Source organism: Sapajus apella, unplaced genomic scaffold (genome assembly GCF_009761245.1).
Source record: "Sapajus apella isolate SASKATOON/1434 unplaced genomic scaffold, GSC_monkey_1.0 scaffold51, whole genome shotgun sequence".
Lineage (NCBI taxonomy): Eukaryota > Metazoa > Chordata > Mammalia > Primates > Cebidae > Sapajus > Sapajus apella.
This window is the reverse complement of record NW_022436991.1, coordinates 8,076,334-8,090,818: the sequence shown is the minus strand read 5'-3', so window position 1 is coordinate 8,090,818 and position 14,485 is coordinate 8,076,334. Positions and strand designations below refer to the sequence as shown.

The window sequence follows — 14,485 nt, the reverse complement described above, 5'->3', positions numbered from 1 at the left end:
GGTGAAGTGGGTGGATCGCTTGAGGCCAGGAGTTCCACACCAGCCTGGCCAACATGGCGAAACTCTGTCTCTACTAAAAATACAAAAACTAGCTGCGCATGGTGCCACCCACTCATCATCCCAGCTACTCAGGAGACTGAGGCAGAAAAATCACTTGAACCCAGGAAGTGGAGGTTGCAGTGAGCTGAGATCATGCCACTGCACTCCAGCCTGGGTGACAGAGTGAGACTGTCTCAAAAAAAAAAAAAAAAAAGAGAGAGAGAGAGAGAGAAGCAGTCACAGGGTGGTAGTGAGGACTGGTGCAAAAGTGACTGTCAAGAGCTTAACAGCTAAAGTAGGGGCTCAAAAATATTTGCTGGTATTATTACATCTACTACCTAATATTTCTGGAAATAATCAGGCTAATGGATAGAGAAATAAGCTTGGGATGATGGTTGATGATGATGATAATGATGATAAAGAATCCTGCCATAATTCTTCCACAACAGCAAAAAAGAAGAGCTAATGGCGGTTATAGGACAGACAAGAGTCCTTAAATTCTTAAGTTTCAGCCATCATGTTTGGCTTCATGCACTTTGTTCAGCTGCAAAATGATGGGTTCCTCACCCAGGAAAAGATACGTGTGTGTGTGTCTGTGTGTTTTCCCTGGGAAAAGATAGTTTGTGTGTGTGTGTGTGTTTTCCCTGGATGGATGTTGGAAATCAGAATTGGGGTTTCCACTGGGATTTTTGTTTAAGGGTGCCATCTAGGGGTGTCTGTGTGAATCTTCGAATTCCTCCCACTTCTGGCATTTTTGCTGAGCCAGCAGGGTTTTGGTTTTCCTTGTGTGATAGCTGCTTCCTCCACCTCATCATGTGTTCCTTCAGGGTTGGGATCCTAGAATCTCTTCATAGCATCAGGACTTGGCTCTCAAGGAACATGCAATGGTTGGGTAAAATGAATCCATGTGCAGCCTCTCCTGTGTCTTCCCAATTACTTGCTACAATGGACGGAATATTTGTTCCTCTAAAATCCAGATGTTGAAATCCTAACACCCAATGTGATGGGATTAGGCATGGGGCCTTTGGGAGGTGATCACGTCATGAAGGTGAAGCCTTCCTAAATGGAATTAGTGCCCTTATAAAAGAGATCCCAGTTGGCCGGGTGCAGTGGCTCACACCTATAATCCTAGCACTTTGGGAGGCCGAAGTGGGTGGATTGCTTGAGTCCAGGAGTTTGAGACCAGCCGGGGCAACATGGTGAAACCCGTCTCTACTAAAAATACAAAAGTTAGCTGGGCATAGTGGCAGATGCCTGTAGCCTCAGCTACTTGGGAAGCTGAGACAGGAGGATCTCTTGAGCACAGGCAGTTGAGGCTGCAGTGAGCTGAGATCATGCCACTGCACTCCAGCCTGGGCAACAAAGTGAGACCCTGGCTCATTAAAATAAAATAGATTCCAAAGAGCTCTCTTACCCGCTTTCTACCATGTGAGGATATAATGAGAAGTTGGCTGCCTGCAACATGGAAGGAAGCCTTCATGGGAACCAGACCATGCTGGCACCCTGATTGTGAACTTCCAGCCTTCAGAGCAGTGAGAAATAAATGTCTATTGTTTATAAGCCGCCCAGACTTTGGTACTTTGCTATAGTAGCCCCTAAGTATTGAAACTCTTGCTCTGCTTAAACAACTATTTTAGGCCTCAGGAAAGAGATGCTAGGAACACCAGCCTCTGAATAAGCAATGCACAAAAATTCTAGCACTTTGAGAAGCCAAAGTGGGTGAATTGCTTGAGTTCAGAAGTTCGAGACCAGCCTGGACAACATGGTGAAACCTCATCTCACCTAAAAACATAAAAGATAGCCAGGCATAGTGGCACATGCCTATAGTCCCAGCTACTTGGGAGGCTGAGGCAGGAGGATTTTTTTGAGCCCGGGCAGTCGAGGCTACAGTGAGCTGAGATCACGCCCCTGCACTCCAGCCTGGGCAACAAAGCGAGACCCTGGCTCATTAAAATGAAATGAAATGAAATAAAATAAAATAGATCCCGGAGAGCTCTCTTACCCTCTTTCCACCATGTGAGAATACAGTGAGAAGTTGGCAGCTGTAACAGGGAAGGGGGCCTTCACTGCAACCAGACCACCTTGGGGACAACTTGAAACCTCACTGACCTCTCCTCCCCATGTTGGCAGATTTGGCAAATAAAAACACAGGACACTCAGTTAACTCTGAATTTCAGGTAAATAACGGGTAACTTTTTAGTACATGTACAGCCCATGTATTGAATGGGACATGCTTATACTAAAACATTCTTTTACCTGAAAAATTGCTTAACTGAAATTCTAATTAACTGGGCACCTTGTGTTTTGTCTGGCAGCCATATGAGCTTGGAGTTGAACAGATTGAGAAAGGAGGTGGGTGCAGTGGCTCACGCCTGTAATCCCAGCACTGTGGGAGGCTAAGGCAGGTAGATCACTTGAGGTCAGGGTTCGAGACTAGTCTGGCCAACATGGTGAAACCCTATCTTTACTAAAAATACAAAAATCAGCTGAGTGTGTTGGTGCATGCCTGTAATCCCAGCTACTGGGGAGGCTGAGGCAAGAGAATAACTTGAACTCAGGAGGCAGAGGTTGCAGTGAGCCAAGATTGCCCCACTGCACTCTAGCCTAGGCAACAGATTGAGACTCCCATCTCAAAAGGAGGAGGATGAGCAGGTGAAAGAGGAGGAGGAGGGGGAAGGGGAGGGGGTGGAGGAGGAGGAGGAAGAGGAGGAGACGAAACTTGAAGCCTATATCCTTTCTTAAGAATTATCCAACAGAAAGTTGTCAGACAACAAACAATTCTGATACAGGTGAGGTGGCCTGGGGGAAGCCACTTTCATTCTCTTTGGCAGATATTTTATTTATTTTTCATCTTTCCTCAGATTACATGTAGGTATTTGGTTGAAGCCATGGAACAGATTTCATAATCAGGTTCAAACTTTCCTGCTGACCTAGCTGTGTGACTATGGGCAGACTAGTTTAGTGTATCGGTTTCCTCAACCATAAAACTTGTGATAATACTAGTAGTCTAGGTTGTTGAGAAGATTCAAAGACATGATGTCTATTAAGTGCTTACCAGCAGTCTCAGAAGATAGTATATGCTCAATAGGTGGAAACCATTATTATTGTTTTGATAGTTTTGAATGTAAGTAGACTTAAAGAACACTAAATTTCAGATGGCGGCATGCCTCCTACTCACACACAGGCCGTAGGGTCCATTAGCTCCACATCACGCCCATTCTAATTTTATTTTTTTGAGACAGAGTCTCGCTGTGTCACTCAGGCTGGAGTGCAATGGTATGATCTCAGCTCACTGCAACCTCTGCCTCCTGTGTTCATGCAATTCCCTGCCTCAGCATCCCAAGAAGCTGGGATTACAGGTGCCCACCACCACAGCTGGCTAATTTTTTGTATTTTTAGTAGAGACAGGGTTTCACCATGTTGGCCAGGTTGGTTTCAAACTCCTGACCTCAGGTGATCCACCCGCCTTGGCCTCCCAAAGTGCTGGAATTATAGGCATTAGCCACCTTGCCCAGCCTTATTCTAATTTTTCACTTCATTGGATTACAATTGCTGTTTTTGGTTGGACATGAGATTTCACACCCGGTATAGGAGCCCTGGTCATCTCCCTATTTCTGTCTAAACCAGAGTCTCCAGCCCTCCAACTATCTCATTTATTCAAAGGCTATTTGAAATTATATATATACTTTATGATAAAGAGCACAATATAAGAAATGGAGAAGATCAGGGTTATTCTGAAAGGATGGAAAGCCCAGCTTTGAGGAAAGAGTGGGAAAAGAAGGAAAATGGAAGCACTTGGTGCTATGCAATGCTCTTCATAGGATCTCAGAAACGTTTATGTTCTGGACAGAGCAATGAACTTGGAGTCATCAGGATGGGCTTCAATTATATCAATGCTACTTATGAGTCGAGTTGAGTTAGGAAAGTTAGATATTTCTCAGTTTTGTTTTTGTTTTTGTTTTGGATGGAGTTTTGCTCTTGCTGCCCAGGCTGGAGTGCAGTGGCACGATCTCAGCTCACTGCAACCTCCCTCCCAGGTTCAAGTGATTCTTCTGCCTTAGCCTCTCAAGTAGCTGGAATTGCAGGTGCCTGCCACCACACTCTGCTAATTTTTTACTTTTAGTAGAAATGGGGTTTCACCATGTTGGTTAGGCTGGTCTCGAACTCCTGGCCTCAAGTGATCCACCTGCCTCAGCCTCCCAAAGTGCGGTATTACAGGCGTGAGCCACCATGCCCAGCCCATATCTGTCAGTTTTGATTCCTTATCCTTAAAATGGGAATATCATGGTGTTTTTGGGGAAAATTGAATGAAAAATAAAACAGATATGCAAGGATAAATAACTCATTAAATCCAACTTGGTTTTGAGAGAACATCACAGTGACCATGGAACATGTGCTTTGAATATTTGGGCAGCAGCTAATATTGTTACTTATGAGTATGTGCACATATATTTCTGTGTTTATTGTAATATTGATGTTAGCTGCAACATTTATAGAGCATCCACTGTTGGATGATCAAACTATCCAAGTTTGCTCAGGACTGTGATGCCTCCAGGATGCAGGACTTAGTGTTAAAATGGGGAAAAACTGGAAAAATCCCAGGCCAACTGGGATAAATTGGTTATCCTTCTGCTATATGCAAATCACTCTGTACACGTCATCCTTTTAACCCTCCAAAGCAAACCTATGAAATAGGGACTCACGTTATTGCCATTTTACAGACAGAAAGGACACTTGGAGAGATTAAGCAACTTGCCCAAGCCACACAGCTAATTAATGAGAGTAGGGTCTGAAGTCTGACCCGTCCAACCGTAGATCCCAAGAACTTAACCACCATACTCTGTGCTTTTAGACTTCTCCAAAGGTCTTTTATTGCTGCTGCCTCTGCTATTCCTGGAACATAGCTAAACATCCTCCCATCTTCCCTTCCATCACCAACACTTCCTACTGCCCACCTGAGCCTCCAGCAAAGAGAGACACCAGTTCATAGAGCTAGATCATGCCCAGTCTTGTATGTAGGCACCACAGAGTCCCCTCCTTCCCTTAGCAACAGACGCCGAGACTTGGTTACTGTGCCTAGAGTCTGCTTACAATCACTGCTAGTGTTAGAGCCCAGGAAGAAGGAGGGAGAACAGGACAGGCTGCCAGGGTGTTGTTTGGAGGGGTGAGTCCTCTCTGTTCTCTGTATTAATATGTAACTCTCCTTCAGTCTTTCCTCTGCAGTGAACTCAATGTGTTTCTGGAAAATTTCCAAGAGAGAAGCCACTCAAGGGAAAGGAAGTGTGTCCACTGCTGGAGAAGTAAGAACCAGAGCTAAAAGCCCAGCAAAAACCCAGTGCTGTGCCCTTATCTCTAGCTTCCATTTCTCTCCTCTTCTACAAGGGAACTCCTCAGGCGGCCTTTCAAAGTCTATGACCTCAGAGAGGCAGCCACATGAACAGAGCTTTCAGAACACCTGGAAAGTTCCATTGTTGGTGTCATCCCCATTATGCTTTAAGGAAGTGTGAATTTCAGAGCAACTGGATGGCAAGAGGCACAGCCCTGGAGAAACTGAGAGCTCTTTATTCATTCTTTTAAAAATAGCTACAATTAGGGTGGACACCATGAGTGACATGGATTGCTCATCTCAGAAGGTAGGTGTGAATTTTAAGAATTTTCTTTTTTTACCTGTATTTTTAATGTGTTGGGAATATGTGGGAAGAGGGATATTTTGATCATAGGCCAATTGGCACGTTAGATGCCGTTGACTGAACAAGCGTATTCAACACATTTTTATGTTTTCTCCTTTGAAATATCATTTTTTACTGAATTAGACTTTTGGAAATCTTCAAGTTTTGCTGTGAAAAATTCAGGAATAAACACCCATTCTTCCTTTTCCTTTTCTTTCAAGTCCATTAGACCATATATTCCAACCATCAGTTTTTGACTATGGCTGCACATTAGAATATTCTGGGGAACGTCTTAAAAACATAGACTCTTGGTCTCCCATCCTAGATTCTGGTCCAGAAGACTTGGAGTGAGACCCTGGAATCTATATTTTTATATAAGACAGCAGTGCTTCTGGTGTAGCAGGTCCTCAGATGAGCATTTGGGAACTGCCTCCGTGAAGAACATGTATACAATCAGAAATAAGTTGTCTAAAGTGACACTTCTACTCAATCTGGGTTCTAGAATCTCTGTTGTATCTCTTTTGAATCACCAGGCTGCCATTCAGGAAAGTATCCAGAGGAACATTTTAAATTCAAACTTTATAAAACTAAAGTGGATTTGTAGATAATAACTAAGCTAATATGCTCTGAAATGAAACCTCCTTGAAATTTACCAAAGAGAAAATTTAAGCATTAATTATTTTTATTTTTATTTTTTTTTTGAGACAGTGTTTCTCTCTGTCACCCAGGCTGGAGTGCAGTGGCATGATCTTCACTCACTGAAGCCTCTGCCTCCTGGGTTTGAGCGATTCTTCTGCCTCAGTCTCCTGAGTAGCTGGAACTACAGGTGTGCACCAACACGCCCAGCTAATTTTTGTATTTTTAGTAGAGGCGGGGTATCTCCGTGTTGGCCAGGCTGGTCTCCAACTCCTGGCCTCAAGTGATCCGCCTGCCTCAGCCTCCCAAAGTGTTGGGATTATAGACATGAGCCACCATGCCTGGCCAACCATTCATGTTTTTGACAAACAGTTTTGCACAACCAGCTAGTTCTTATGAGAATCTCCATCTCCTCTTGAAGGTACCACAGAGGATTCTTAGCCAGGTAGAGCCAAGAAAACTTTTTGTTCCATTCTGCAATTGATGCCTAGAACTGCTGATCTTGTGTGTGCCCCATGTCTTCCTGTTCCACAGATTGGGATGCTTTCTGCTATCAGCATACTTATGACTGTTTGTGTATTTGTTTTAGTCTGTGCCTATGACATAGCTCAGTTTAATTTGTTTCTACGGAGTTTCTCCTTCTTTCCACTGTGTTCTGCAAAATGCTCATGGTTTGCTTTCTTCATTATCCCAAGAACAGCATATCTATCAATTTGCATAATACAGTAACTCTATTCTCTGACCTTAGCACTCCATTACTGATTCACCTGGCTGTATGGCTATCCCTTGGTTGATCATTTCTCAGTATAAACATAAACATAATTCAATCTGGCTCAAGCTCAAAAGAATCTCTGGGCTCAAGAAATCAAGAAGTTCAAGTTGGATCAGTTGATGCCATTGAGAGTCTTTTTCCTTCTAGTGGCTCTGTTTTCTTTTGTATTGGCTTTATTCTAAGGCAGAATTCCCCTTACTTAAGGGAAAAATGCCGATGAGATATCTGGTCACAAACATCCTCACAGCTAGTGACCCTAATGCAAAGAGAGTGCCTCTTCTCTGGACGGAAAGAGTGGTGGACTCAGAGAGCTCCAGTGAAAGTGTTAGGAAACACTCTGATCAGTCCAGCTTGAGTCATGTGCTTATCCCTGAACCAATCACTGCATTTTGGAGGAAGGAGTGTTTTGATGAGTCAGACCTGTGTCATATGCCTTGCCCTGGAGCCAGGGGCTAGGATTAACCCCACTCTATAGCATGGACTAAAATTGGAGTAGAGCCAGTGTATTGGCCTGCTTCATGTTGCTATAAAGGAATACTTGAAGCTGGAGAATTTATAAAGAAAAGAGGTTTATTTTGGCTCACAGTTCTGCAGGCTGTACATGAAGCATATTGGTGGCATCTACTCCTGGCGAGGCCTCAGGAAGCTTACAATCATGGTGGAAGGTGAAGCAGGAGCAGGCATATCACATGACCAGAGTGGGAGCAAGAGAAATGCCAGGCTCTTTTCAACAACCAGGTCTCAAGTAAATGAACAGAACAAGATCCTACCCACTCATTACCATGAGGACAGCACCAAGCCCTTCATGAGGGATCTGCCTCCATGACCCAAACACCTCCCACTAGGCCTCACTTCCAACACTGGGGATCGCATTATAACATGAGATTTGGAGGGGACACATATCCAAAATGTAGCAGCCAGCAATGTTCATAGGGCTGTATTCCTCTTCTCTTTTACTGGGAAGAGGAACTTCAACAATTGATGTCAGGGCTGAAATTTTCAGAAGCAAAAAGGCCAAGACACCTCCTGAATGTTAACATCCTGCAGGACTGCAGAGGGTCAGAATTTTTTCCCTTCCCTCCCCTCCCCTCCCCTCCTCTTCCCGTCCCTCTTTCCTTTCCTTCTTTTTTCTTTTCTTTTCTTTTTGTTAACTTCTTATTCACACTCTTGTTATAACCTACTCAGGATGTCCTAATGGCATGACGTTGGCTTGTTGCTATTTTAATGAAGATTTTTATTTGAAACAGATTTAAAATCTAGGCCAAAGGAAACATTTCCACTGACCGCCAAATCTTTTTAACCTAACTTATCAATCGATATATGTCTTATATCTGGGATCCTGAAAGAAATCATGAATGCCTTCGTCTCTCTGAAAGTACTTTAGCCAAAATCTTGCTTGGGTAGTATAGTACCTGATTTGGATAACTAGATTTCTTTCAGATGGATGCTGGGATTTTTCCATTTTGTTAATCTCATCAGTGCAGATCTGCTATTAATTTCAGGGGCGAAAGAGAGAGCTCTTGGAGATAATTGGTCAATTCTCAGATTCTTAAAATTGATGTCAAGAGCAGAAAGTCAGACAGTGATTTAAAACAGCATGGCAGATTCTGCAAGATGAAAACAACAAGGTCAGTGGTTCTCAAATGCATCATATTTGAGGTAGGGCTCAAACATTTCTATTTTTAATAAAGTTCAATTGGAGAATCTGATATACCATAATTTTTGAGAACCATTGAACTAGGCTATTATTAGATCAGTGAACCCATTCTATGGTTTTGAAGATCCAAGTCTCAGTATATATCTTCGTTTATTAGCTTGCATGTTTTTGTTGAATTTTAAGGTCTACAATCTTCCTAAAGCAATTAGCCATGTAAGTGATCCTTGCCATTTGCAAAGTGTTAGGATGCAGAAGGATGTGTATTTAAAAGACATTGACTGGCTGGGCATGGCGGCTCATTCCTGTAATCCCAGCACTTTGGGAGGCCGAGGTGGGCAGATCACTTGAGGTCAGGAAGTGTAGAGACATGTCTATACTGTGTCTCTACTAAAAATATAAAAGTTAGCAGGGCGTGATGGCGTGCACCTGTAATCTCAGCCACTAGGGAGGCTGAGGCAGAAGAATCGCTTGAACCCAGGGGGTAGAGGTTGCAGTTGCAGTGAGCTGAGATCGTACCACTGCACTCCAGCCTGGGCAACAGAGCAAAACTTGGTCTCAAAAAAAAAAAAAAAAAAAGTTACTGACTTAGAAGGCAAGCCAGCCAATTACATGGCTGGGGTGTGTTACCTATCTTCTCAGCCTCACTTTCTTCAGCTAGAAAACAATCTCATAAGGTTGTACAGTACCTGGCATATAACTGTTTGGAATAATGGTAGATATTATTGCTGCTGTTATTGTTGTTTTTGTTGTTATTTAATGAGGCAGGTGCTCCAGGACAGATAATGATGGTTAATTTGAGTCATCTGTAAGGGGTTAGGGAGAGGGGAGGCAGCTAATAACTGTGTCATATGTCCCTGCCCCATCCCACCCCCATCAGTGATCTTGCATGTCATAATTTGCACACCCAAATAAATCACATTGGTACAATGTTGGCTCATCTTATCTAGGAGTTAAGTCCAAAGTCATTGCCTAAGGTGAAAATCACAGAGAACCAAAGTTGCCCAGGAAAATCCCTCAAATCACCTTTAAAGTGCTAACAGCAGCACCTCTCAATAAGTCCAGGCCAACAGTTTTTCTTCCAGTGTTGGAACAAATTGCAGTTTCTCCATCACTAGCCCCAGGTTAAGTGGTTGTTTGCATACAGGGGTTGAGTCTTAGGACACAACCACATGTGGTCTCGGCCAGGCGCAGTGGCTCACACCTATAATCCCAGCTCTTTGGGAGGCCAAGGTGGGTGCATCACAAGGTCAGGAGATCAAGACCATCCTGGCCATGGTGAAACCCCATATCTACTAAAATATAAAAAATTCGCTGAGAGTAGTGGCTCACGCCTGTAATCCCAGCTCCTCAGGAGGCTGAGGCAGGGGAATTGCTTGAACCTGGGAGATAGAAGTTGCAGTGAGCCGAGATCCTCAGTACCCTACCCTCTGTGACTGAGATCGTGCCACTGTACTATAGCCTGGCAACAGAGAAAGACTCCGTCTCAAAACAAAAACAAAAACAAAAGACACAAACCACGTGTGGCCTTATTCAATAATGCAATCACCTTCATCTCTGCTCAGGATAGGTAGAGGGACATTTGGGATCTGAGAGTGACCGTGGAAGCCATAATTTACCCTTACCTGAGGCTCACTGCAGAGTATGCACTCACTGGTTGGAATGGAGGACTCAACACCCACAGTGTTGAAATAATACTTTTCCTTTTCACAGGAAGCAGAAAGAGTTGCTCGTGTATGTGTTAAATACACAGAAAATTCAGTGCCACTGCCTGAGTGAATTTCTCTTTGGAATTTTGCACATGTGAAAATGCAAGAGTCCACTGGGTTTGAGGGGGCGTGGCTCACTCCTGTAATCCCAGCACTTTGGGAGATTGAGATGGGTGGCTCACCAGAGGTCAGGAGTTTGAGACCTGCCTGACCAATATGGTGAAACCCCGTCTCTACTAAAAATACAAAAATTAGCTGGGTGTGGTGGTAGGCACCTGTAATCCCAGCTACTTGGGAGGCTGAGGCAGGAGGATTGCCTGAACCCAGGAGGCAGAGGTTGCAGTGAGCTGAGATCATGCCACTACACCCCAGCCTGGGTGACAGAGTGAGATTCCATCTCAAAAAAAAAAAAAAGGAAAGAAAATACAAGTCTATTTTTTTAGTCACCTCCTTTCATCATACTTGAAGGTAGGGTACTGGGGATGTCCTCAGAATTTGGGCTATTCCATGAGGTAAAAATATCCAAATTTGTTCATAGAAGGGAATCCGAGGAGGAGACACTGGATGATTAACAAATGAAGCAGGAGCCAGGTGCAGTGGCTCCTACCTGTAATCCCAGCACTTTGGGAGGCCGAGGTGGGTGGGTCACCTGAAATCAGGAGTTCAAGACCAGCCTGGCCAATATGGTGGAACCCGGTCTCTACTAAAACTACAAAAATTAGCTGGGCATGGTGGCGTGCGCCTGTAGTCCCAGATACTCGGGAGGCTGAGACAGGAAAATTACTTGAACCTGGGAGGTGGAGGTTGCAGGGAGCCGAGATAGTGCCACTGCGCTCTAGCCTGGGCGACAGAGCAAGACTCCATCTCAAAAAAAAAAAAAAAGAAAGAAAAAAGAAAAAAAAGAAACAGGAGTGGAGGGGTTGGGGTGATGGTCATAGGACATAAATTTTCAGTTAGATGTAAGGAATAAATTCAAGAGATCAAGCATGGTGACTAATTAACAATATGTTGTATTCTTGAACAATGCTATGAGAGTTGATGTATTCTCACTGCAAAGATAATAACCATGCAAGGTAATGCATATGTTAATTAGATTTAGTCACACTATGATGTGTATGCACTTCAAAACATCTCAGAGTGCGATCTCGGCTCACTGCAACCTCCACCTCCCAGGTTCAAGTAATTCTCCTGTCTCAGCCTCCCAAGTAGCTGGGACTACAGGCGCACACCACCATGCCCAGCTAATTTTTGTAGTTTTAGTAGAGACAGGGTTTCACCATATTGGCCAGGCTGGTCTTGAACTCCTGATTTCAGGTGATCCACCCACCTTGGCCTCCCAAAGTGGTACGATAAATGAAACATACATAATGGATGGGAATGAGAGGGGTGTTTTGTGGGCAGAACTCTGGACCTATAACCTTTCCTGGGGCTCCTTAGTCCTAACCCACTCAGAGGCTTGCAAATCTTCCCTAATTTCTGAAGGGTGGCTTTGTTCCCATGTCCCGCAGATTGCCAAAAGTGACTCCATACATCACATGAGCCACTCCCAGAGGCAGCCAGAGCTGCCCCCTCTGCCTGCTTCTGCTAACGAGGAACCGTCTGGACTCTATCAGGTATGCACACCTGGCTGCCAGCTCTGTTGAGGGTGATGAGGTAAAGAGCGTACCCTACTTCTCTCGGTATTTGGCAGATGCTTGTTGGGGGCAGGGAGTCAAACAGACCTGACAAGTAGGATTAGTAGCTTTGGTCACTTTTGTCCCAAGAAGAGGCTGCAGCAGTGTAGGGGAGAGAGCTATACCATTGTCAAAGGTGAGTTAGAATCTGGCCGCCCACTGATCTGCTGTGTATTTACACTCTCTGAACTTCTGCATGTTTCATTGTAGAATGAGGGTACCTACTTGTAGTCATGTCCATAAGGAATAAAGACCAGAGATGTCAATTACCTGCCTGACAGTTACTGGTGAATGCAAGCTATTATCTCTGACATCAGAAATCATGTTCACAATGGTCAGTGGAGTGTAATTGGTATTCGTTCAGAAAATCTTTCCACTGAATGTGCAGAAGGCAAAAACACAGTATAAGATGTTATACCCGAGCGAGTTTAAACAGAAGCGCCATGCTCTGAGTTTGTTGAGAGTCTTCTTTAATGGCCGGCATCCGAGAGTCAGCTAGAGCTCAAACCTCTCAGCCCAGAACAAAGGGCAGTCAACATTTTTATATCAGTTTAGGGTCAGGGGCAGTAAGCAGATCATTACAGAAGCAGAAGGAGCAGGTTAGGGGAAGGGGTGGTGGTGCCTAACAACAAAATTCTATTTAAAGTTGTTTTTCACTCAGGATGTGGGGTAGGCAGTTACACAGTTGAAGGTGCAGGATGTATGGGCCAGTGGGTCCTGTTTCTCAGAAAATTGGTTACAAAGATGTCAGGTGTCTCAGACTACAAAGTTCTCGGAACAGAATGCCCTACATAGCTCACGGTGGGCAAAATGGAGTTGGCGGGATTGTTTAAGATGTATTCATCACAGCCAAGCTATGGTATGTCAAAGGCACTTGGAACTCTCATGAGCCTCTGTGTGAGCAGAGCCCAGGGCAAAATGGAGTTGGCAGGATTGTTTAAGATGTATTCATCACAGCCAAGCTAGGGTATGTCAAAGGCACTTGGAACTCTCATGAGCCTCTGTGTGAGCAGAGCCCAGTCTCACTGAGAGATATTCCTTGTTGTGTCTCACTCTGCACCTCTTCCCTCGTAGACTGTCATGTCACACAGCTTTTACCCGCCCTTGATGCAGCGCACATCATGGACCTTAGCTGCACCCTTCAAAGAGCAGCAGCACCACCGTGGACCCAGTGATTCCATCGCCAACAACTACTCGTTGATGGCCCAGGACCTGAAGCTGAAAGACCTGCTGAAAGTCTATCAACCGGCCACCATCAACATCCCTAGGGACAGGACCAGTCAGGGGTTGCCATCGTCAGGTACTTATGGCGCTGTTATACCCTTGCAGAATGGGGCTTTGGAGTGATTTTTTTTTTAACTTGGAGTCTCACTCTGTCACCCAGGCTAGAGTGCAGTGGTGCGATCTCAGCTCACTGCAACCTCCACCTCCCAGGTTCAAGTGATTCTCCTGCCTCAGCCTCCCGAGTAACTTGAACTACAGTTGTGTGCCACCACACCCGGCTGATGTTTTGTATTTTTAGTAAAGATGGAGTTTCACTATGTTGATCCAGGCTGTTCTCAAACTCCTGACCTCAGGTGATCCGCCTGCCTCAGCCTCCCAAAGTGCTGAGATTACAGGCATGAGCCATCGCACCCGGCCTGGAGTGAAATATTTACTCCTGGGTTCCGATCCTGGCTCCCCTTTTGCTGCAGCTAACTTTGGAGAACTTTGCAAAGCCTCACTCTCCTCCTTATTTATGAAATGGAAATGATTGCAATGGCTAACATTTATAGACCATTTACCAGGCACTGTTCTATGTACTTGTGTTATTGATTGCTGCATGATAAGTTGCTCCAAAACTCTGTGGCTTAAAATAACCAGTATTTATTATCTTACAATTTCAGTGGGGCAGGAATTTGGGCGTGGCTTAATTTGTAGTGCTGGCTCAGGGCCCCTCACTAGCCTGTAATCAAGGCATACACCATGGCCACCATCATCTAAAGGCAGCTAGGGAAGGATCCTCTTCCAAGCTCACTCATGTCATCAGATCCTTGCTGGCTGTTGGCCATAGACATCAGTTTCTTGCCACATGAGCCTTTCCCCTAGAACAACTCACAACATGGTTTCTGGCCTCCCTTAGAGGGAGGGATGGAGGAAGGGGGAGAGAGAGAGAAAGACATTGTCTTAGTTTGTTTTGGGCTGTTATAACAAAGTGTCATAAACTGGGTGGCTTATAAACAACAGAAATTCATATCTATGGTTCTGGGGACTGTAAAGTCCAAGATCAAGGTACTGACAGATTCAGTGTATGGTGAGGGTCCTCTTCCTGATTTATAGATATCTGTCTTTAT

General features: G+C 44.5%; 1 protein-coding gene across 4 annotated transcripts in view; it reads left to right on the top strand.

Annotated features, from left to right (window-relative positions):
- DNAH3 (dynein axonemal heavy chain 3) overlaps window positions 1-14,485 on the top strand; it is a 202,834-nt gene that overhangs the window by 1,259 nt on the left and 187,090 nt on the right. For 3 of the 4 annotated variants that reach the window (XM_032242886.1, XM_032242888.1, XM_032242885.1), the window contains exons 1-2: window positions 11,815-12,092; window positions 13,227-13,452. In XM_032242886.1, the coding sequence (XP_032098777.1) occupies window positions 11,847-12,092; window positions 13,227-13,452 (472 nt within the window). In that variant the 5' untranslated portion in view covers window positions 11,815-11,846. Of the gene's footprint in view, window positions 1-5,248; window positions 5,673-11,814; window positions 12,093-13,226; window positions 13,453-14,485 lie in introns of those variants that run through there. The other variant, XM_032242887.1, reaches the window with a different exon arrangement.